This window comes from Populus trichocarpa, chromosome 2, assembly GCF_000002775.5.
Source record: "Populus trichocarpa isolate Nisqually-1 chromosome 2, P.trichocarpa_v4.1, whole genome shotgun sequence".
Taxonomy (NCBI): Eukaryota; Viridiplantae; Streptophyta; class Magnoliopsida; order Malpighiales; family Salicaceae; genus Populus; species Populus trichocarpa.
This window is the reverse complement of record NC_037286.2, coordinates 7541223-7563401: the sequence shown is the minus strand read 5'-3', so window position 1 is coordinate 7563401 and position 22179 is coordinate 7541223. Positions and strand designations below refer to the sequence as shown.

Here is a 22179-nt window from a genome sequence, read left to right as displayed (position 1 = left end):
AAATATTATTCAATATTTGTTGGGCCATATTGCATGTCAGAAAAAGGGATGAGAAAACAACTATCACGGACATTCAATTGTTCGAACTGGGCACTTGGTGTTATGCGCTATGTACAGAAGTGGCTTCCATGTCAAGTAGGTTCGACTACAAGTGCTGCTGCCAGTGTTCTGGGCCGGTGGTTGGAGCGAGCATGTGGGTGGGGGTTGACTTGCTAACTAATTAATGCCCTGCTAATGTTTGGTAATTCAATCCAACTACGTTAGGATGAAATGATTAAAGCCATTCTCCAATTCAAGGATGTCAAACACCATATCATTCCGCTACGAAAGAGGATTTCTTTTTGCCAATATTGCAGTGTCTGAAGAGAAGAGAAGGTGGGAAGTTAACTTCAACATCACATCTATAAGATTGCGATGCTAAGGTCTCTATTTTCTTGTCATCAGAGGGATATGAATGTCCAACAACCACATCTAAATCATGTTCCATCGCATTGTATTGTGGTGCCCCATCAAAGCAAAGATATATACGTGTGCATATCTTAAAACTAGCCCATTAACCTTAATATATATCAAAACCTTAAGTTCTCCACAGTAGATGGGAGAATATACAATCCCTTTCCATGAACATCAGCATAAAAACACTTAAAACTTGCCCATTATGTTTGGACCTTGCCATTGTCACCAAAAGCGTGCCCATTTCACGTGGTTGATGATGGAATTTCGAACAATTTTCAAACCCCACCAGCTTACTCAATTCACCCAATCTCTAGCCACTGAACTTAACTTCCAAACGCCACCTTAAAATAAGTTAGAGAGAGGGTTGACGCTTTCTAATGGGCCATTTCTTTTTGGTAAAATACGGCAACAAGTATAAAGTAGAATGGGATAAAAGTCTAAGATAGTGGGTGGTGCCAGGCATATAATATTTTGAGAGAAGGGGGCATGGATTCCCTCCATCTGGTTCTCCTTTGTGTATTGGTTGGTGGGAATTGTTAAAAGCACAACGTGTTTTATCTTTTTAGTGCGGGCTGGAGTGGTGGAGAGGGTATTGTTTTTTAGCTTTCCAAGCGTGGATGTTTTTGTTGGAGAATCCACAACCAGATGGCTCCATAGTTCCATGCCCCACGCTAGTCCCCCCACCATAAATCAAATTATATGTTAATGACCGCACTGTAAATTAATGCCAGTCAATGCTAGCCGGATAGGTGGCTCTCATCTTCATGCATCCGATCGGCTCGCTCAATACTCCCCCTCTGTTTTCTTATGATCAATAGAAGTTCTCTGTGCCCAATAAACTAATTTTAGCCGCAGAAAAACACGGAAAATATTGTTGATTTGCCTAGATGAAAGCCACTGGTTTTTACTCTCATGTTCTAATTAAATCACCAAGCAACTTCAATTTTTATTGGATCTACGTGTCATGTATCACATGTTAATGCAAATGATCAATTATATGCCTCCACAGCGTTTGATCGAGCAGTGCAGACAAGTCCAGTTGTCGTGAATTATTAGAACTCGATAGAAACTGAATCAAACTGTGACGAAGAAAAAGAGTAAAGAAAAGAAAAGGTGGAGGAGGGGTTTATTATCCTCGACATTGATCCAGATCTTCTTAGAATATCAACGATCCACTGGGAAGTGAATGTGCAACCCTGATGGCGAATGCTATGTGATGGTGCTTTACACAGAATCATCCATTTTATCTTCTCGGTGGGTGCTACTAGGCTTGAGCTTGCATCAGAACAAACCCATGTATGAAGGACCTTTTTTTTTAATTGGTTGCAAGTGGTCACTCCATCATTCCCGTGCCGTTGCTGGATGCTTGTTGGATAATCCGACATTACATTCAAGAAAGCAACAGCATTTAAAATCTTTAAATTATTAATTCGGTGATTAAACGAGAGTGATGATAAAAAGGGATCAGCACGTATACGATGATTAAATAAAGGTATAAAACACAAGACGTGCGGAGGAACCCTTAGCTTTACATCTCACCTTGTATTTGCATACGAAGCAGGTGGCTGGCTTAGTGCCGCCAAAAGGGTCGACCCGATGGGATTGAGAGGGGGTAGAGGAACTTGATTAAGCATGGTTATTGTTCCCTCCACTCCAAACAAGAGGGCGTGAGAGTATACATGTTATTATCCATAGTTTATTCTTGAGTTGTATATATTATTCCGGCGATGGATCTTCTTACCTGTTCATAAGATCTTCTTCAGGTGATTAAATCATGGGGGTATCTTTATATATATATTATTCTGTGGGTGGTACCATACCCTGCTCGGCAGAGTGGACTCTGCTTTTCTTTTTCTCTCTTTTTTTTTCTACAATGGTCAGACAGACAAGGAAGGGAACATGTTCGTGGTTTCTTATGTTAATTTTCTCTTCTCGGATTAGAGAACCGGTTAAACTGTACGTCGTGTGGGAATTATACTGTACATCTGTCCTTTCTGTAAGAGTGGCACTGGATAGATATCACAAATTAGTTGTCAGTGCCTATAAAGCTATATGCTATAACTAGCACTGGTACCCTCCTCCGTTTGAAAGTTTATGCTGTAACCTCTCTTTTATTATTACGAAAATGTTAAATTGATGAAACTTCTATGGAATTTTTAGATTAGTTTTTATATTTTTAATTTCAGTCTTGATACCTCTCTTTTTAATTTTTAGACTAGTTTAAGCTTATGCCTGTTAGTTAATGCGTTTGAAAAGCATTTAAAAAAAAAATTTAAATTTTTTTTATTTTAAATTAATATGTTTTTGATATTTTTAAATTATTTTGATGTGCTAATCTTAAAAATATTTGTTAAAAAATAAAAAAATATCATTGACATATTTTTCTGAGTGAAAAACACTTTGAAAAACAATCATAACCACACTTCCAAACACGCTTGCATATTTAATTTTAAAAATAAAACAAAAAAAAATTAAAATTTAATGTCATGATTTTAATTTTTCCATCCAGTTATTTTAATAGTTAATGGATTTAGTAACAAACTAGTATAAAATCAAGAGTAGCACATCCAAGAAGTTTTAATCAAAAGAAAACATAACAGATCCTTAAAAATTATTGTTATATACTGTCTAAGATATCTGGATTTAAACTGTCTGTTTGTTACTGTGATGTTGTTATTTAAAATATTTTATTTTCTTTAAAATACACGTATATCAAAACAATAAAAAATACAAAAAAACTATCAATTTGATGATTTTTTTAAATAAAAAATATTTTAAAAACACTAAAACCTGTTTAGGTTGCTGTAGAAGCTGCTTCTCATCCAAATTTTTTTTTAATTTGATAATGTTAAAATAAATTTTTAAAAATAAATAAATATTATTTTAATGTATTTTTAAATATATTAAAAATAATATTTATCAACAGAAGCAAGAGGAGCGGCTCTCTCCGACACGCACAAAGTGAAAAAAATGGGGGATGGTAATAATAACTTGGCCCTGGAAATGAGAAATTCAATCGATTATAGTACTGCAATGGCTGGGCCAATCCATGGATGGCCATTTTGATGGCACCGGCACATCCATATATCACATCAATGAAAAGTATTATTGTACTTTTTGGAGGGGCCGCTTACCATATAGTCCATTGGCGTTTTTACCCTCGCTCTAATATAAAGCCAAGGCAATTGATGGATAATAACTAGAGCTTATACTGTCAGGTGGAGTGTGAGTTTAAATATGATGCACCCAATGGCAAATGCTGATGAGTGGGACCCTTTTATCATCTTGCCATGATCATGGTTTGAATGGTCAAGCACCGAAGATGCATGAATGCATTCTATTTTGTAATTACCTGATCACAAGCCACAAGTTTTAAAATTCATTCTTTGTCACGAAGGAGACTTTCGAATTTATTTTTTTAAAAAAACTTTTTTTAATAATAAATAGAAATGGTTATGTCAATTAAAATATAATTCAGTGGTTATACATCTCGAAGTAAAAAATGTCCTCCTTCACCAAAATAGGTAAGTTCCTTGGCATGAATCAGGCATTTAATCCATGTCGTTATTCCTAGTTTTAGGAGGAATCTGCAGTGTAAATATAAAAAAAGAAAATAGAATTCACTGAACGACAAAAACATCCTAAAATAATGACAAAAATTACCTATTCACATAAAAATTAAAGCAAATAAACCACTTTTATTCATTAAAAGAAAAAAACCATTTTCATACCATGGATATTTTGGGAAATACAGTAATTTTATTAGCATCATGATAGTTGTTGTTTTTTCAAAATTCTTTTTCCTTGAAAATATATTAAAATAATATTTTTTTTTAAAAAATATTTTTAATAACAATACATCAAAAAAATATAAAAATATTTTTTAAATATTTTTTTAAATTTTAAATAAATAATATTTTAAACACAATATCAAATAATCTCCAAAAACAACATCATTCACTGTTCAAGTCGAAGGAGTGGTTTGAAATTGCATTCCAAACAATGTTTTTAAAATAATTAAAAAAAAAATTTTATTTAAAATTAATTTTTTTATGTTTTTAAATTATTTTAATGTGTCAGTATTAAAAATAAAAAAATTATATTAATACATTTAAAAAAAAACAATATTTAAACACTTAAAGCACCCAAAAATAAGGAGTAAAAAACCATGGTCTGTAGTTGTGGCCGGACACAACCAAACGTCATGATACTCCGCCCCGCAGGAGAGAGAGAGGGGAAGAGTAATCTTACGGTGCATCATGATTGTACACTAATACCTTGCGTGCACTCCTCACGCACGCACGCACGTATGAAAATGAAAACTCGCTTTTCTTTTTTGTTGTGTTTATTGTGTAGTGTTATTACTTTTATTATTCCCACTCACAGGGACAATTCCGTCAATTTGTTTTCTATATAATCACTCCTCCCGTCCACTCTCAATATTTCCACTTTGACTAGACTCTCTCTCTCTGTCTCTCTCTGGAAAACAAAGCCTTCATTCATTGCTGTGCGGCCTGCAGTTTTCGATCTGAGTTTCAAGTTGAAGAATTGAGCAGCTTAAAGTGCTTATTTTTCCCTGTAAGTTCTTTACCAATTCGCTGTTTTGGGGGTTTGATATTATTTGATCGCTCGCACAAAATCGTCCGTTTTCTAAACGGGACTGTGTTAACTTATCTGCAAATTGTCTGGCTAGAAATGGACTGTGCCGTGTTAACTGTTGGGTTCTAGTTGTCACTGAAGAAAGTGAGATCCTCATGTTAGTTTCTGATTTGCGAATCTGTTCTTTCTTGGATTTACTGTTCTTGCCTGCAGCTTTGATCAAGGAAGTTAATTTTTCCTAGCTATGCATTTTTCAGTTCAGTTGGTTTGGTTTGCTGAGAAATCTCAGGAAAATAAAATTAGAAAACATTGAAGTTCATCCTCTCATGCTGGATTTCCAATTTATTACACACAACCTTTCACGAGGTTCTTAGAGATAAAATATCTGATCTACAACCACTGTGTAAATCATTATGAATTTAGGATTCTGACATGGAAATCCTTTTGCAGGTTTGTAGAATTGGTATTGGTGAAGGTACAACCGTGGCGGTATTTCTGGGAGAGAAACAGTATGCGGTGGTTTCTGAGTCTTTCTATTGATGTGTATCGGAAAGTTATCTCATTGAACCTGTATTGTAAAGTGATCCTGTAAATTTCCTTCACTAGCATCGATTCTTAAGCTTTTTCGTCTTGTCACTCGTCTATTCTCGATGGGATCCACTTTCTTCGTCGTCGTTCCCTGTTACGTTCGCCAGATTAGCTGAATAGTAGCAAATCTTCCTTTTTCTCTCTGCTTCCTTTCTCTTTTTTGTTTCCTTTGTGAAAAGCCTGATTACCTTTTTTTATTTCTTGGCCGTGCTTGTCCCTCCAGTTACTTGTATTAGGTTTCCCTTTGTCAACAATTAATCTAGTTTTCTGTTGGTCAATTGATATTGTCCTGCTCCACGGATTCCAAGTACTTTGTTTGTTGTTCTCCGGAATCTCTGTTATCAATTAATTGAAGGGCTGGGAAGTAGTTATGGTGTGCCAAGCAGCGAGCCAAACAAATTTTCGGGCATTGAAACACGAAAATGGGATTGCTGGGTGTGCCACCATTATAGTTAGAGTTATAGCATGCTTTCAACCTCTCCAGGATTGCCAGGTCAGTGCAATTTAACTTTTTTTGGTTCGATTTTTTTTCCTTGAGGAATTAGATTCCCACTTATTTGTGTACTTGTTTGTGCCATTCTTTGGCTTATTCTCCTCTCTTTTTTTTCATGTTTTAGATTCCTTGGTCTTCTCTTTTGTAGTTGATAACGGATGCAGGTTTTTGCTATGCTTTTAGTCTACTAATTTTCTTTCTTTATTGTATTTCAGGCTGAATATTTCCGTCATTTGCTTAAACCTGTAACGTAGATTTACTTTTCCACTTTCGTTTTCAAGCTAAGCTGGATTGTTTTATTTTTTTCGTTATTACTGAACGAAGAAGCAAGTGAACAGTCACTTCTACTACTGCAGAAATCCTTTTTCTGGTATGTTTTGCTGTGTCTGATTGCATTAACGCAGTTGTGAACTCTCCCAAGATTTCTTACAATGTGTAAAATCTTTTTTAATTTGACAGGTGATTGTTTTGGTTGAATGGGAGAAGATTGGGGACCTCAACAGCAATTTAATTGGCAATCACCCGATACGAATTACTTGGGTGCCTCATTTTCCTCTGGGCAGCAAAATAATCCTCCTTTGCTAATGGACCCTAATGTCAACATGATTTCTACAAATGGTCTGCCCGAATATCCATTTGCTGAGCTTCTGCGCTCGCAGGTTGGTCAGGAAAATGAACCGCGTGGGTGGTTTTATGGTTTGCCCCGCTTCCGACAGGCCTTCATGCCTCCTTTTCATTCTGTTCTTAAAGAGAAAAGGCCTCTTTTGGACACTGTTCTCAAAGAGAAACTTCCCACTGCCCCTCGTGAAATTAAGGACATCGTGCCTCAATCAGACTCTGGTCGCGCTCAGAAAAGATTCCTTGTTTTTGACCAGTCAGGCGATCAAACAACTTTGATCTTTAGTTCTGGAATTGGGACTCCAGCCCAGTGCTTGAAGTCTTGGATCCCAAAACCGACCATTGCTTTTGATTTGAACAAGGAAGTGACCGGGGCTAAAGAAAATCAAAGTTTTCATTTAGGGCCAATCTCAACTGATGAATTTGTTGAAGATGATGGGATCGAAATGCAAACTGATGTGCACGAGGACATTGAAGAACTGAATGCCTTGCTTTACTCAGATGATGATAGTGACTACACCGAGGATGAAGAAGTTACTAGCACGGGTCATTCCCCTAATACAATGACAACTCACGACAAGCGAGATTGGTTTGATGGAAGCACAGAAGATGTTGCGAGTTCTGATGGTTCAAATAAAAAGAGAAAACTGTTTGATGGAGGTTATATTGATGGTCCATCACTCATGGATACTGCCAGGTCTGTAAAACCCACTAGAGATTTTGAGTACGAGGATGATGCAGAATCGAGGTGTGACAATGGCACGAATTTGATGTCAGAGGAAATGGGTTCAGAATCAGTAAACAAGAGGATGAGAAAAGAGAGAATTCGTGAGACAGTGAGCATTCTACAGAACCTGATTCCAGGTGGAAAGGGCAAGGATGCAGTTATCGTTCTTGAAGAAGCTATTCAGTACTTGAAGTCGTTGAAGTTCGAAGCCAAAGCTTTAGGACTTGATGCTCCATGAGTATCGGTATTGTTGGCAGTAATGCTGGGCATTACTGCCAGGTGCTATCAGTTCTGTTATTAATTTGTTATTACTAGTGGTGTGTGCAGAATAAGTCAGGTAAAAAATGATGTCGGCGTTGATTTGAACATGACAAACATCTCCCAGCTAAAGAGGTGGAAACTGGCAGAGGAAGGAAAGATTGCAGTACTTCTCTTGCGTTCAATGTTCATTGTTCAACGTTCAATCATTCGAGTTGCAAATCAGCAAGCTTTGGACCATGAGAATTTTCCTGTGGTCTCTAGAAAGAGGAATAGAAGTGCAGCGTAATATGTCTCAATAAAGGAGAGGGTGAATCATTAATCTGTGTATTAGGTTAGAGAGAGCATCTCTCCTGTGTGAATGGGAAGACTAGTTCTAGAGGGGGGACCCCCAGAAAGAGAGGATGTACGCACGCTTCTTGGGCGTCTTGGGACCCATCTCTCACTTTCTTCCCTTTTTGTATTTTTATCAAAGTTTCATGTTTTGCCGGGTTATCTTTTTATGATGTGTAACGTGCACGAGTGAGGGCAACTTCATGTAGTGGCACCATTTCACCTATCCTTCCAAGTATTGTTTTTCTCAGTGTCTACTGTTGTCTGTAATGGTATTGTAATTTGAATGTGAAAATCCATGACTGTTCAGTCTTTTTAGACAACTGCTTTAGTGATTATGGTGGCTTGGCTGGTTGGATGTGATTAGAATTTGCTTGGTTGTGTCGATGTCTTCATGCCTACGTACGTGTCGTCCCCATACTCAAGTTTATGATACGAGACAGTGATGTGTTAATGTGTGATTCCTTCTCTCCATGAAACAGTGCATGAATTTACGTCTTTGTGGGGATGATGGTGCTGCGAGGGACCACAGAGCTGCATTATTTAGGAGAGGGAGCACATGTGAGTCCCGGGCACGGGTGTGACCTGTTTTCCTGCTAGCTCTACAGTGAAACATGGAAAAGATATACGCAATAAAGGAGAGGTGTTTCGAGCCTTTTTGACTCGTCTGAGGCCTCGGGCTGGGTTCTCGAGTACTGTGATATTTACGTGTTACTAGCAATACAGAGCATCTAAACCAGATGTAAGATAGAGCAAGCATAAAAACATATCAGTAATTATTTTGGTAAAAAAAAAAGAGAGAGAATTTCTTTTGCTTGATATTTATCCTGCCCAATTGAGTAGTTTCTTGCAGAGAGAATTTCTAACTCCAATTTTTTTATTTCTTTCATGAAGAGAGTACATTTTTCTTTTGTTAGTGATCAAACCCATCCATAGAGATGGATATTCTTGTTTGAGATTAAAAATAGATCTTGCTATTTCAACGTTGCTGTATGTCTCGAGTGCTGCTATTCAAGTACAGACTCATTGGTGAATTGGAACTGAATGCTACTGGTGAAACCAAAAGGTGCAAGGTATTTAAACTAGATGCCTTTCGGCAATATCTTTAGTTCTTGAAATTCAATTGCTTGAGCTAGTGTCCAGTCGCGTCCAACTTTTAAAAAACAAAAACAAAGAAAAGGATAAAGAGAGCCTGGTGTCACCTTTTTGTTTCCATGGCTTCCGAGAGTAGAATGAGTAAAAATATGCCCTCCCTTTATTCTTTTCTCTACCTTTTGAATGGTAGCTAGAAGATGCCAAGGAATACAGTGATAATTCAAAATTCTAAACTGAGGAAAAGAAAAACAATTTGCTTGGATATATCGATGAAAAATAAAGGAAAACATTTTTTTTACATGGTATATAAATAAAATTGTGTCAAGTTTGGACGGAGAGAGCTTTTGCGTGTCAAAAAGAAAAATCAAAGATTTATTTTTTTTCCTCTTTCCCCTTCTTTTCTGTTCCCAATTTTAGCATCCAAATAAATGGAAGTGACTTGATTTCCTTTCCATTTTTCTCCTCTCCACTGCTCTCTCAAAACACATTCACATTGTAAATCATGTAAAATTAGAAAAAACTCGAGGGTTATTTTTTTTTTTTGCATGAAAAAACAGATAGTAGATCATTTAAGTTGATTTACAACTTTTTCCATATAAAAGTTAGAAATGATTTTTAACTTAGACTAAATTAAAAATTAAAATTCGAATCTTAACTTAACACCAATATTGTTCATGCACCCACGTGTCATTGTGGATGACCCTGCTTATTTTTTGACAATTCATTTTGGTTCTAGAAGTTTTATTTTAGGCAATTTGATCCTAATTTAAGATCAATTGCTTCTGATTTTCTAATCAATGGTGAGATTGGAAAAATAGGAACTGAAATGAAAAGGACGCCAAACATAAGTGGAAAGATACACTTTGATCCTCTAACTTTCAAAATAACACAAATTATACGATTTCGTTGCCTCAATTTTTTAAAAATTCAATTTTGGTACAAAGATTTATTTTTGTTGTTTTTTAGTGGTCCCTTATTGAGAGAAGAAATAGAGAGATCATTAGATTCCGACGGTAGAGAAAAAAAAATGTCATTAACACCGATTTATGCTACCAAAACGATTGATGTTTGTGTCAAATTGTTCTATTTGACAAGAGAAGTTCATATTATGTGTGTTTTTTACCTTTAAAGTTCATGATAAAACATATCTAAACTATGTTTAATTTTTTGTTTTGGGTTGATTTTGGTTTTTTAGATGATTTTTGTTTTTGTTTTCTTAAGGCCGTTGATAGGTACATAACAGTCCTAAAGGTGTTTTGGGTCAATAATGGGTTGGAAAACTGTTTTTTAGGTAAAAAAAAACTTAAGCCCTAATTTTTCGACCACCATAGTGGTTGGAACCTGAGCAAATCAGATGATACGTCGTCTTTTTTTTTTCAAACAAAAAATAAGGATAGACAACCTATCGTCCTTCCCAGTTGTAACAACAAAAAAATTAAAGGCTTGGTCGCTCGCCCCTGTAGATGCAAGCCCACTCGTGGCCTCTTATGAAATGGGTCACACCCCGCAGTGCTTGGCCTTTGCTTCTTTTTTTTTTTCATGAAATAATTTTTTATTTTTTGTGTAGATGAATTTTATTTTTTAAAATAAAAAAATCTTATTTTCAAGTAATATTTATTTCTAACATGTGCATCATTGCATGGTGTTTTTTTTCCTTTAATTATATTCGATCAATTTAATTTGTGACTATTTCTATTATTATTTGCTATAATAAAAATATTATTTTAATAAACAAATTTAGCAAACACAATGGGTAAATGTTTTGTCTTGCGATATTAAATATCTTGATCTACATTCGTCTTTTAATTTTTTCACTTTTATTTCTAGTTATCGTTCATGTTTTTTTTTTCAATTTATTAATACATATAATTCTTGATTTATTTGATAAAAAATAACGCATAAGCCTTTTATTTTCAATTATTTTTTTTAAATACAAAAACATGTTGAAAAAGGCATGTGTATATAATTTTTTATAAATATCTAACTTACAGAGAAACGCGGGTCAAATGTTTAATTTATACTAAATCTTATTTTTTCAAAAGAGATTGTATAGAGTCATTTCATCAAATAAATCTCTAAATCGAAGTAATTTTAACTTATTCTTACCATAAGTTGCTTATGAAAAACAAATTATGAATCAAGATAAGAAAAAAAATCATCTGAATTATTGGCTTATGTCGTTTATGATATGATGGTCACATTATGGTGTGTTAAGACTTCTTGAAGGTTGGATAAGCTCGAGGGGGATGATTCCGTTCGACCACCTGAATTCACCTGTGTTGTATGACCTCTGGACAATATCAATTGTTCGACATGGTCCCTCCTTGGTGCCTGAACAAAATTGCTCTCCTTGATGTTGTCCCAGATGGAATAAGAATCATTCATTTTCAAGAGAAAGGTTTCAATAACTTTTTCATATTCGATATTTTGTCAACTCTTAAAAATAAAAATTTTAATTTTTTTTTAAAATATTTTTGGAACGAAAAAAGAAGAGAATTTTTTGCAACCCATGGAAAATCTATTAATAACGTGGTCCCACACCACAGCAATAACGTGTTAAACGCTGAATTTAACAAAGAGATTTCCCGCTCTTTGCTCGTGCTTGTTGCTAGTCTATAATTTGAGACCCTTTGCCGCGGGGTTCATCTGGGTTCACGGGCTTTCCAGTCAATGAACAGTGATTTGTTCATCTCATTCTCTTTTAGGTTTTTATCAGTAGTTATAAATTTCTGTATTTTGATTCTATAGTTAATTTTTTTTATCCTGTTATTTCCAAACATTTTAAGAATAACCCTAACTATTAATTATTTTGATGAAAGATAATAGCGTGACCTTTTCAAATTATTTTACTGAGTTCTTAAGGATATTGTAGGAGGATGACATTTTAAATGGAAAGAACGAGAGAGAAAAAATCCGAGAAGTTTTTAATGAGGTTCGATTTTAATAAATAAGTATTAAACTGTTTTGTTACGGACCATATTGTAAATTTTCAACCGAAATATTTATCAAGCAGAATCAGCACCGGTCATCGCACAATCAGAGCTGCTTAATTCCCCAACAACCGGTAAATCCTACCCCTCATCTTCCGCGCTCCAAACCCAAAACCACGTTGATAAATTTCCCAGACGGCTAGCCTCCCTCCAGTAGAGAGCTGTAGAAAATTGATGCCCACATATATATCATAGTGTTTCTTCTCTCTACCGCGACACCGCACCATACCTTATATGCGTGACAACAACAGCGGCAGCAGCTGCTGTGATTAATCATTTAATCAAATTATTATTTTTCGATTCCGATCGTGTTAGGGATTGTGGATATCCCTGCTTCAAATGGATAATTACAGTTTTCATGATGGTAATATCTATAATCTGCTAGAGAGCAGATACCTCGATGTTCGTCCTGTAATTTTTCTCCACTCTCTCTCCCATTTAATACTTGCCTAATTTTTACTCTGGATCGAATTTTCCTCTTTCCGTTCTAGTTAACGTCTAGTTTTTATCCTGGCCAAGATTTTACATTTTGTTTTGTATAATTATTTGAAGTTTAATGCCTAATTACACTGAGGAGTTGAAGTATAGCTGCAAATGTCTTTGTTGTTGTTGTTGTTGTTTTTTTTAGGATGTTGATCGCAGTTTACAAATGCATTCCTCATTGATACGGAGACTCTCCCAAGAAAGAGAATTGGAGGTTAGTATGGATTTCGAATTTTTTTTTTCTTTTTTCACCCATAGAAGCTTTTTCTTGAAAGTACAAGGTTTGTTGATCATATTGCCTGAATATATACTTATTGATCGATGTACTAAAGAATGACCGCTGAAGTGGCTAAGAAATGATTACCAGTTGCCATGTGCATCTTGTTCAATGATTGATTTTTATTTGCCAGTTGATTGAATGATGGAATTTGTAGGATACCTTGAGTAAAGCTATTTTTCCTCAAGGCGGCATAAGTATTTTTAGATTTTACAGATTGGTTGTCTGAAACTCTCTCTCTTTCTAACAGGGGCATCAGGGTTGTGTCAATTCCATAGCCTGGATGCATCAGGGTTGTCAATTCCATAGCCTGGATGCATCAGGGTTGTGTCAATTCCATAGCCTGGAATTCTAAAGGTTCACTCTTGATTTCTGGATCAGATGACATACGGGTATGATACCTATGTGTATTATTGGAGATTATATAGTGTTTCACGTGTAGGACAAACAATTGGATGAAATAAAAAGATTAGTTGATTTGTCTTGTGGACTTATGTTCAGTGTCAGATTTTGCTTTTCAAGTTTTCGTATGTTGCAGTTTGAGTGACTTGAGTTCTTGTGATTTGGAAGATTGCAGACCTCGTAGAAGGGAGGTCCACCTCTATGCTTCTGAATGCATATGTTGTGTGATTGGGTTTGATTGGCCGGAAAAAAAGTGGGATGAGGTTGAAGAAAATGGATAGAATGGAAACTGTCTCATGTGTGACATTACTTTAGAGCTTTGAACTGTATTGACAGACAAATTTGATGCACTAAAGGAGAGGGTGATTGCTGCATGCGTGCGCACACACTGAGAGAGACATTTGTGCATATTGAAAGAGGACAATCCATCATGCTTCAAATTATGCAGGTGAATATTTGGAGCTACACTGGTCGAAAGCTTTTGCTTTCTATAGATACTGGGCATTCTGCAAATATATTCTGCACTAAATTAGTTCCTGAAACATCTGACGAGCTTGTGGTTTCTGGAGCTGGAGATGCAGAAGTAATGCTCTGATGAATTGAATTTTTTAAAGTTGATGCTCTTTTCTCTGGTTAATTTTTTTGGTTACATGCTCTCACCTTTTTTAATTTCAGGTTTGCTTATTTAATTTTTCTCACTTAAGTGGGAGGGGTCCTGATGATAATTCTATTGCTCCATCAGCATTGTATCAATGTCATACAAGAAGAGTGAAAACATTAGCTGTAAGATCTCATTGTATGGATGACCTAGTTGACTTGTTTGCTCTGTGTATGTGTGAACACGCGTGTTTGTGTATTTGTTTTCAGCAGTGGGTAGCTGTGGGTCTCTTTGGGGCTCCAAAACTAGCCCTTCACTTGTTTCATGGACATGAAAAAAGAAATTCAATTTTTTTTGATTGTTTGGTTTGGTGAAGTTTTCCATTTGTCTTATTGCTGTAGCCTTCCTGTAATCACAATCTTGACCTCCTTTGCAGGTTGAAGTTGGAAACCCTAATGTGGTCTGGAGTGCAAGTGAAGATGGAACACTTAGACAGCATGATTTTCGGGAGGGTGCTGCATGTCCACCAGGAGGATCTTATCCCCATGAATGTCGCAATATTCTGGTGAGTTTCAGGAGATCTGTGAATTATTCTCTGTCTTGAATTTAGTTTTTCTGCTGTATTGAAGTTTTCATTGCAATACTTTGGATTTTTTTTTTAAAATGAAATGCTGTTTGTTTATTGTTGATTGTCTGTGAGTGGTTATTGCTATTAGTTATGTATCCTGCCACCAATAACCATGAGAGAGGTGTCATCTTCCAATACTTGAGACGTAAAAAAAAAATTAAATTAAAAGAAAGGTAAAAAAAAAATGAAGATACTTCCAGTCATTTTTTCCATTCAATAAATCTATATGCAGTAGTGTAGGCATTTGGATTATCAGCTTGAGGTGTACAATACTTGTCAGGTGTGGCGATGATGACTGACCAGAAGTTGTAGGCATTTGGATTATCAGCATGCATGTGGAGCTAACAGTTTAAAGTTCAGAATATCTCAATATCTATTCTTTTCTTCATGTTGGAAACACTGCACGTTAATATGTTTAGCTCAAACTTTAGTCATGTTATTTAAACTGGGATTTAGTCTATAACCTACTATTAATTAGTTTGAACGCCAACAACAGGTACGGTGCTTATGATTACAAGGTATAGAGGCCATTTGTGTTCCTTGGCCTTTAGTTTAATGCAGTTAAAACATTCACAAAAATATTTATGATGTTTACATTTTTTATTCTGGAGTGCTTGTTTGTGAAAATTTTCTTCTCATCAAGCTATTATACTTGAACATAATTGTTTTTCACATTCAGTATGTGACGACAGCTTGATTTGCAGTCTGGAGCAAAAAGATCGTTAGCTGATCCTCCGAAACAAACCCTTGCTCTGAAATCTTGTGACATCAGTACCAGTCGACCTCATTTACTCCTGGTTGGTGGGAGGTCTGAGTCTGATGTCATCTGAGTTTACTTTTCCTACTCTTTTTTCCCTTTATAATCATAATTGTTTTAACTGTTTTCCCTTGGAATGTCTGCAGTGATGCCTTTGCTCGATTATATGATAGAAGGATGCTGCCTCCACTGACTTCCCATAGGAAAAGGATGAACCCGCCTCCTTGTGCTAACTATTTCTGCCCAATGCATCTTTCTGAGCATGTCAGTTCATATGTTGCTACTCGTTGCTTAATTATTTGATCTGATTGTAAACTGAACCATCATTTATTTTGGATAAGAAAAAAAAAGATGATATAATTTGTTCTATTTGCTTAGGTTACCGTATTAGGTAATGAAGATAGAATTACTTCATATCATCCTCAAATCCTTGTAAACATGCTGTTGGTCCAATATCATCTTGTTGTCAATTTCTTTTTATTTTACAGCTTGTTTCTACCATCATTCTATCCTCTCAAAGAAAAAAGAATATGTAACTAGAATTTATATGAAGTGAGTGTACTGTTTAGAAGGTCCAACTTGGTCTCCTTTTCTTTTCAGGGAGTTCAAGCTTGCACCTTACTCATGTTACATTTAGTCCAAATGGGGATGAGGTTCTCCTCAGTTATAGTGGAGAGCATGTATATTTAATGAATGTGAATTACAGGCTTCGTCGCCTTGTAAGCCTGGCTTTATTCCTGTTAAGTGTGCTATTTTTATAACTTGACTTGGTGTTGGAAGTGTTTGTACTATGAAGTTTCTTGTGTGGATTTTGAAGTCAAAACAATACTAGCTTCAGATATGATCTACAATTTGATAGATGGTGGTCGTGATTTGTGTACTGAACTATCTATGTAGTTAATTTTTTTGTTTGTTGTTTTACTTCTTGAATTTTTGTGAAATTCTTAGTTAACAACTGGTACACATTGATTGTTCAATGTCTAAAGTTATTGTGATCTGCAGCTGGGGGGACTGCTGTTCGATATACTATGGGAGATGCTTCAAAATTGATGACAATCGGCCCTACATACACTCAATGGTCTAGAGCTGCAACCACTATCATCTTGTGTATTCAAATGTCGTGCTCCTCCCAAAACCAATTGATATGAAGCAGAGATATGTCGGTCTCTGTAATGTTGGTACTGATATAAACAGGCTAGTTTTCTTGGGCAAAGAGGTTGGTTTCTTATATATCTCCCACTCTTTCTTAGCACGTAGGATGTAAATCAGCTTTGATTGCCTTTACTTTTGAATGTTGAATAAAGTTAGCAATTATATTTTGTGATTCATATCGTTTCACTGATATCAGATAGCTTCCATGGATGTAGAATACCACCATTGCCTCGTCAATGGGGCTCTATTTGACCATAATGAAAATGATACATTAAAAGATTCCAGGTCTTGACTGTTATGTTACTGAGTCTTGACATGTCTTAGTAGTTTTGTTGAATGTGTACCATTGACTCATGTTTTGCAGCAGACTTGGGATATTTGAGGTGTTAGTCTTAAGTTATAGTTGGAATGAATCATATTTACTAATTTTAAATTGATTGAATGTCTTCCTCTGATGGTTAGGTTGTTGTTTACTAGTTTGCTGGAAAAAAAGGACCAGTGAGGACTTAAGGTGTTTGTGATAGTCATAGTTTTTATGATGCTAATTGACGGAATATCTGTAGCCCCAGGTCAGGTGATATGCTTGGTTTCTATAAATGTAATCAATCAGCTACCAGTAAAAGTGGCTTCTGATCCTGTGTCCATTACTCCATTACCTGAGATAATCCTTAAAACTTCTGTATGTGTTTGTAGGTGATAGTTACTCGGGGAATGCCTTATGTGTTAGGTTTGAAGAATGCTGTGACCCCTTTCTCCTGGAAAAGTTAATCCGTCATCCTGCCATTTTTCTTAGGAGTTCTCTAGTTCTGTGTGTCCAGACAGGTAATTACTGATGTTAGGCAGTTGTGGTATCTGGCTCCAGTGGTTTTAAGAAAGAAGGAATTGAAATAAACAAGCACCATACTACATGCTGAGGTCCCTATCCTTATGTATTTAAGCAATTGGATATATACATTCGCAACACTGTGGTGTTTATTCTCTTTGAAAAAGGCATAGGACACAGTAATTAAATTCAGCTTGGATCAACATTGTCTATATAACCTCTTTCTGCTTGCCTTTGACATGTGAGAAAGAAAAAATTCTACAATGGTAAACAGGAATTTGGACAATCAATAGGGGACAAATGAGAGTGGATAGGAAGTCAAAAACATTTCATGAAGAGGAAGAATATCTCAACCAAACATAAAAACAAATCTAAGGAAATTAGAAAGACAAACACTTTAGAGGAGAAGAGTATACAACATATCAGGCAAATTGATTGAATGTTCTCTATCAACATATCAGCACCAATGAATTATATTCTGGACACTGCATGCATCATAGATTTGTTGGTGTGCCTTAATTATTGTTAATGCACCTTGAGTTTTTCTAGATTTTTTTCAAATGTTGCAAGCGAGAACAGGTCCACAATTAGCTTACCTGTGGACTGTGGTCAATGCTTTTTAGTTTCTGATTATTGATTTGCAGGTGATTACGTGGCCAGTGGAAGTGATGATGGTAGATGGTTTGTTTGGGAGAAGCAAACTGGTAGATTGATAAAAATGCTTCTTGGAGATGAAGCTGGTAGTTTTCTTTCTCCATGCGACTCTGTATGGTTTTTGCTTAGATTTACTAGTCTCTTCCTTGTTATATTTGATTTATTCTTCTTCTGCTTCACAGTTGTGAACTGTGTCCAGTGTCATCCATTTGATTGTGTTGTGGCAACCAGTGGGATTGATAGCACCATAAAGGTTGGTTTGATGGATTTGATTTTTGTGCATCGATTATTGTTTGGTTTTCTGATCTTGCAACATGGTTCTAGATCTGGACTCCAAGTGCTTCAGTTCCATCAATTGTGGCTTGGGGAGCAGCTGGACCAGAAATTTCTAATGTGTTGGAAGCCATGGAAAGCAACCAACGAAGGTTATGCCATAATCGTGAAGCTATCCTGTAAGACTACGAGTCCTTGTTGTCCACAGAATTTACATATTATTCTGTGAATTGTGTTTTGCCACCCTTAGAAGCCCACTAAACGTTAAATCCATGAGCCTTTTCAATGTGAACCGAAACTGGATATAAGAGTTTGATTTTTCAGGAAGTTCAGTTATACAATTTCAGTCTGGGTTTTATGCTCTTCTCCACCTCACTTCATTTTTATTTGCTGAATTTCCGGATGCTGCCCTTGCACACAATACAGCTCAATTCAATGAAGTTTCAGGGTTGGTTATCTCGAGTAAACAATTTGTGGACTTACTGAATTTGAAGTCCAGTTCTAAAATTTCATGTCTGGGTTTCATGCTCTACTTCACTTTGGTTTTATTTGCTGAATTTCTGGATGCTGCACTCGCACACAATACAGCTCAATTCAACAAAGTCTCTGTCTTGAGTATACAATTTCTGGACTTCCTGAATTTGAAGTCCTGTTATACAATTTCATATCTGGTTTTTATTCTCTTCTTCACTTCACTTTGGTTTTATTTACTGAATTTATGGATGCTGCACTTGCACACAATACAGCTCAATTCAATAAAGTCTCTTCTGTCAGCACAATGTATTGTCCTTTTTATTTTCCATGCTTGTGTCTCCTCCATCTAGAAGAAGTAAAGTAGTCACAAGGATAAATGCTTATCTAGCACCCCCTTTTCTTCCCATCGCACCCATGCACATATTCTAAGCCATGGATTTAATGATTATTTTCCTAAGAATTTCTTCAATCCAAGTGACTTGTTATGTTTACAAGGTTCCATGTTGTTAGTTGCAGCCCCTTTGAGCTTCTAGAGCGGTTTCGGATGCATGAATTCACTGAAGGAACTTTGCACCCTTTTGAGTGTGCTCAGAGCTAATCGGGCCTGTGCTGTTGAGCCTACAGTTAAGTTTATGCATTCATTCATGAGAGAATGACTTAAATATTCATACTCTTATGTGTAAGTATCTACTATAATCTTATTTTGATTTGCAGTTTATACCATTGACTTTTTTTTTTCTTTTTTTTACTACTATTATTATAGCTTCTGTGGCTGAAACACGTAGTCGATATGAAGGTTTGTTGCTTCAACACATTGAAACCGTTGTTAGCTGGCAGACTATAATTCTTAGAGCGAGAGAGAATAATACAGACATAAAAGTTATGCCACTTGCACGAACCCAAAACTATCACCAAAGGAAAATTTTTGCTGAAATGAAAGCCCTATCCACAATTATTTATTCCATTTCTATGATTGTTTTCTTCACTTAAACCCTTTTACATTGTGTACCATATTTTAATATTTTTTTAGAGACAAGTTGTTTTGCATGTTTAACGAAGTATATTCCAGCAAAATAATGAACATCAAGCTATGGTTTAATTTGGATTATGAAAAGCGTAGCAGATCAAATTAAATGAAAGTTATGCATAATGGAAACATGATGAAGGAGCATAAACTAAAAAATTGAAGTTACCTTTGTTATTTGGATTCAAAAGCAAGGATTGTATGGGTCACAAGGTCTTCAGTTGCAGCAAAAGATTGGATCTGTTCTGGACCTGAGTTATTGCCAATTGCTCGAACCCAAAACTATCACCAAAGGAAATTATATCTTTGAACTTCCTGATTTTTCTAATCATAATGTTGCAGATTACCAGCTGAAGTTCAAGTGGAGCCTTTCTCCTTGAGCAAGAATATAAAGGCGAAGGTGTCTGCAACATAATTTGTGTAGGAAATTAGTTGGCCATGTAAGCTGTAAAGCCTTATGCGGGTTCCCATGTCTTAATAAAGCGTCGTCAGTGTTAAATTATATCTAGAGCTGGCTATGAAGGTAACTGCTTTCACCTCGTAATTTTTTAGAGGCTTCTGTTTATTGCTGTATTTAATGAAAAAATTCCTGTATAGTATTGATGGAAATATTTTCCGTGTAAAAGCAGATAATTTTACTTTTAAATAAGTTTGAATTACTGAATTCTGCATCTACTATTTTTGCGATTCCATAGTTTCCTTCCAATTATAGTGCGCTTTAAGAGATCAGTCAACTCTGGTTTCATGCTGGGGAATGTTGATATCATACCTGTGAAGCATCCTCTGGTATTGGAGAATTGCTAGTTATTTGATTTGCATTAAAAACAATTATAAGCGTAAAACGAATTGATAACTATGTGTAAATAAATGAAAAAGAAAATAATTAATCATAACTAAAAGCAAAATTAGAAAAATCAAGAGATTGATATTTGATCCAGTAATATAGGATATATATCCTATTGCATTTGCTGAATTTGAATTAATTTTTTATTCAACCAAATGATAACAGAAATAGAAACACTAATGAAATTGTTTGAATAAAAAAATACAATTAAAAGAACGAGAGAGAATTAAAATGAAAAATAAATTAGAGGGCAACAAAAAATTTTTTTGATTGGAAGGTTAAATTAAAAAGAAAAATAACTTTAACAAAAAAAAATCAAAAGAATAAAGATCAAATTGAAAAAAATAGTACACTATAAACTTTGATTTAAGGATTAAATTGAACTTTAACAAAAGAGTAAAGGAAAAAAAAAATTAGAAATCAAAAGAATATGAACAAATTTTTTAAAAAAAATATGACAAATTGTAATTGAAGGACTAAATTGAAAACAAATAAAATATGTATAAAAGAGGCATGAAAAAAAATTAGAAATCAGAAGAATAATGTTTGAAAGTGAAATACCAAGAACAAAGAAAACCAATGTGTATTTTTTAGGGGAGGAGAGAGAAAATAAAAAAAAAACCCACCGATGACAAACCGCTTATCCGCTATTGTCACATCTACTACACAAATAGGAAAAGGACGCGACAATATTTTCAATGACACGGTAAAAGGATAAGTTTGGCCACTAAAAGACACTACATACACTGCTTAAAAGATATGAATGTCTCTTGTATGTTCGCGGGTACTCTCCTCCCACCAATAGCTTTTTTAATATAAAAATTAATGATTGAACATACAAAAATCAAAATAACTTTCATGATTATAAAAATAATAAAAAAACTTTTATGGTAAGGTTAAGAATATCCATGTATGTACATAGATGTTGTTATTTTTTCTAATTCTAAGGGCAAAAGATCTTTACAATGCATTCTAACAAATAAAAAGATGGAAATACTTTAGTCCATAGTTCTATTATTTTGATTTGGGGTAATTTAGTTATTTTATTATTTTAAAAATAAAAAAGATATATATTTTTTATAATTTTTTAATGACTAAATAAGTCATGGAAAACACCGAATTACTCTATTATTAAAACATTTTATTTTTAAAAATAATATAAAAAATATTTTTACTAGAACAATGAACAGTTTTGTTATGATACGTGAAATAATTTCCTTACATTTTTTAGAGTTTTGCTAATTGTTTTTCATGTGATGTGATTCCCAATTGCCATCAGGAGTGACAAGATTGAATGAAGTCATAGATGTCATTCGTTCTGTTTTGTACTGTGTGTGTTAAACATCCAAATTAATGCATTTTTTTTTGTTTCTTGTAACCTGCTAGGTTTCTAAGTTAATACTTGATGTATGATATGAATGTATTTTGGAATATGATGATTTAAAAATATATAAATATATATGGAGTTATAAATGGTAATTAAATACTTGCATAAATATTTAATTTTAGTAATAAAAATATATAAATATTTATGCAAGTATTTAACCTTGATTGTCTTTTCATTTATTTATTTTTATTTTAAGTTTAATCTTGATTGCTAAGAATAAATGGTTTTTATTTTTATGAATATATT

At 34.9% G+C, this 22179-nt stretch overlaps 2 protein-coding genes across 2 annotated transcripts; both read left to right on the top strand.

The window, feature by feature from the left end:
* The first annotated feature begins 4876 nt into the window (after nucleotides 1-4876).
* LOC7461810 (transcription factor bHLH145) lies at nucleotides 4877-8395 on the top strand. Its single transcript, XM_002302295.4, has 4 exons — nucleotides 4877-5034; nucleotides 5506-6136; nucleotides 6352-6506; nucleotides 6596-8395. Exon 4 carries the CDS (start codon nucleotides 6613-6615, stop codon nucleotides 7717-7719), a length of 1107 nt encoding a protein of 368 aa, XP_002302331.1. The 5' UTR covers nucleotides 4877-5034; nucleotides 5506-6136; nucleotides 6352-6506; nucleotides 6596-6612; the 3' UTR covers nucleotides 7720-8395.
* Nucleotides 8396-11878: 3483 nt separating this feature from the next.
* On the top strand, nucleotides 11879-20380 carry LOC7461809 (protein ALTERED SEED GERMINATION 2). Its single transcript, XM_024594032.2, has 18 exons — nucleotides 11879-12568; nucleotides 12786-12858; nucleotides 13227-13309; nucleotides 13768-13902; nucleotides 13995-14102; nucleotides 14354-14482; nucleotides 15238-15353; nucleotides 15449-15570; nucleotides 15903-16021; nucleotides 16083-16179; nucleotides 16305-16407; nucleotides 16497-16518; nucleotides 16651-16739; nucleotides 17128-17276; nucleotides 17922-18017; nucleotides 18114-18184; nucleotides 18256-18383; nucleotides 19195-20380. The coding sequence occupies exons 1-18, from the start codon at nucleotides 12497-12499 to the stop codon at nucleotides 19274-19276; spliced, it is 1794 nt and encodes a 597-aa protein (XP_024449800.2). The 5' UTR covers nucleotides 11879-12496; the 3' UTR covers nucleotides 19277-20380.
* The last annotated feature ends 1799 nt before the right edge of the window (nucleotides 20381-22179 follow it).

Excerpts from the sequence above, each read along its gene's own strand:
- LOC7461810 (XM_002302295.4), top strand. The coding sequence starts at position 6,613 with ATGGGAGAAGATTGGGGACCTCAACAGCAATTTAATTGGCAATCACCC.
- LOC7461809 (XM_024594032.2), top strand. The coding sequence starts at position 12,497 with ATGGATAATTACAGTTTTCATGATGGTAATATCTATAATCTGCTAGAG. Across the intron at positions 12,859-13,226 it reads AGAAAGAGAATTGGAGGTTA|CCTGGATGCATCAGGGTTGT; the intron begins GTATGGATTTCG and ends TCAATTCCATAG. Across the intron at positions 14,483-15,237 it reads ATGAATGTCGCAATATTCTG|CTTGATTTGCAGTCTGGAGC; the intron begins GTGAGTTTCAGG and ends ATGTGACGACAG.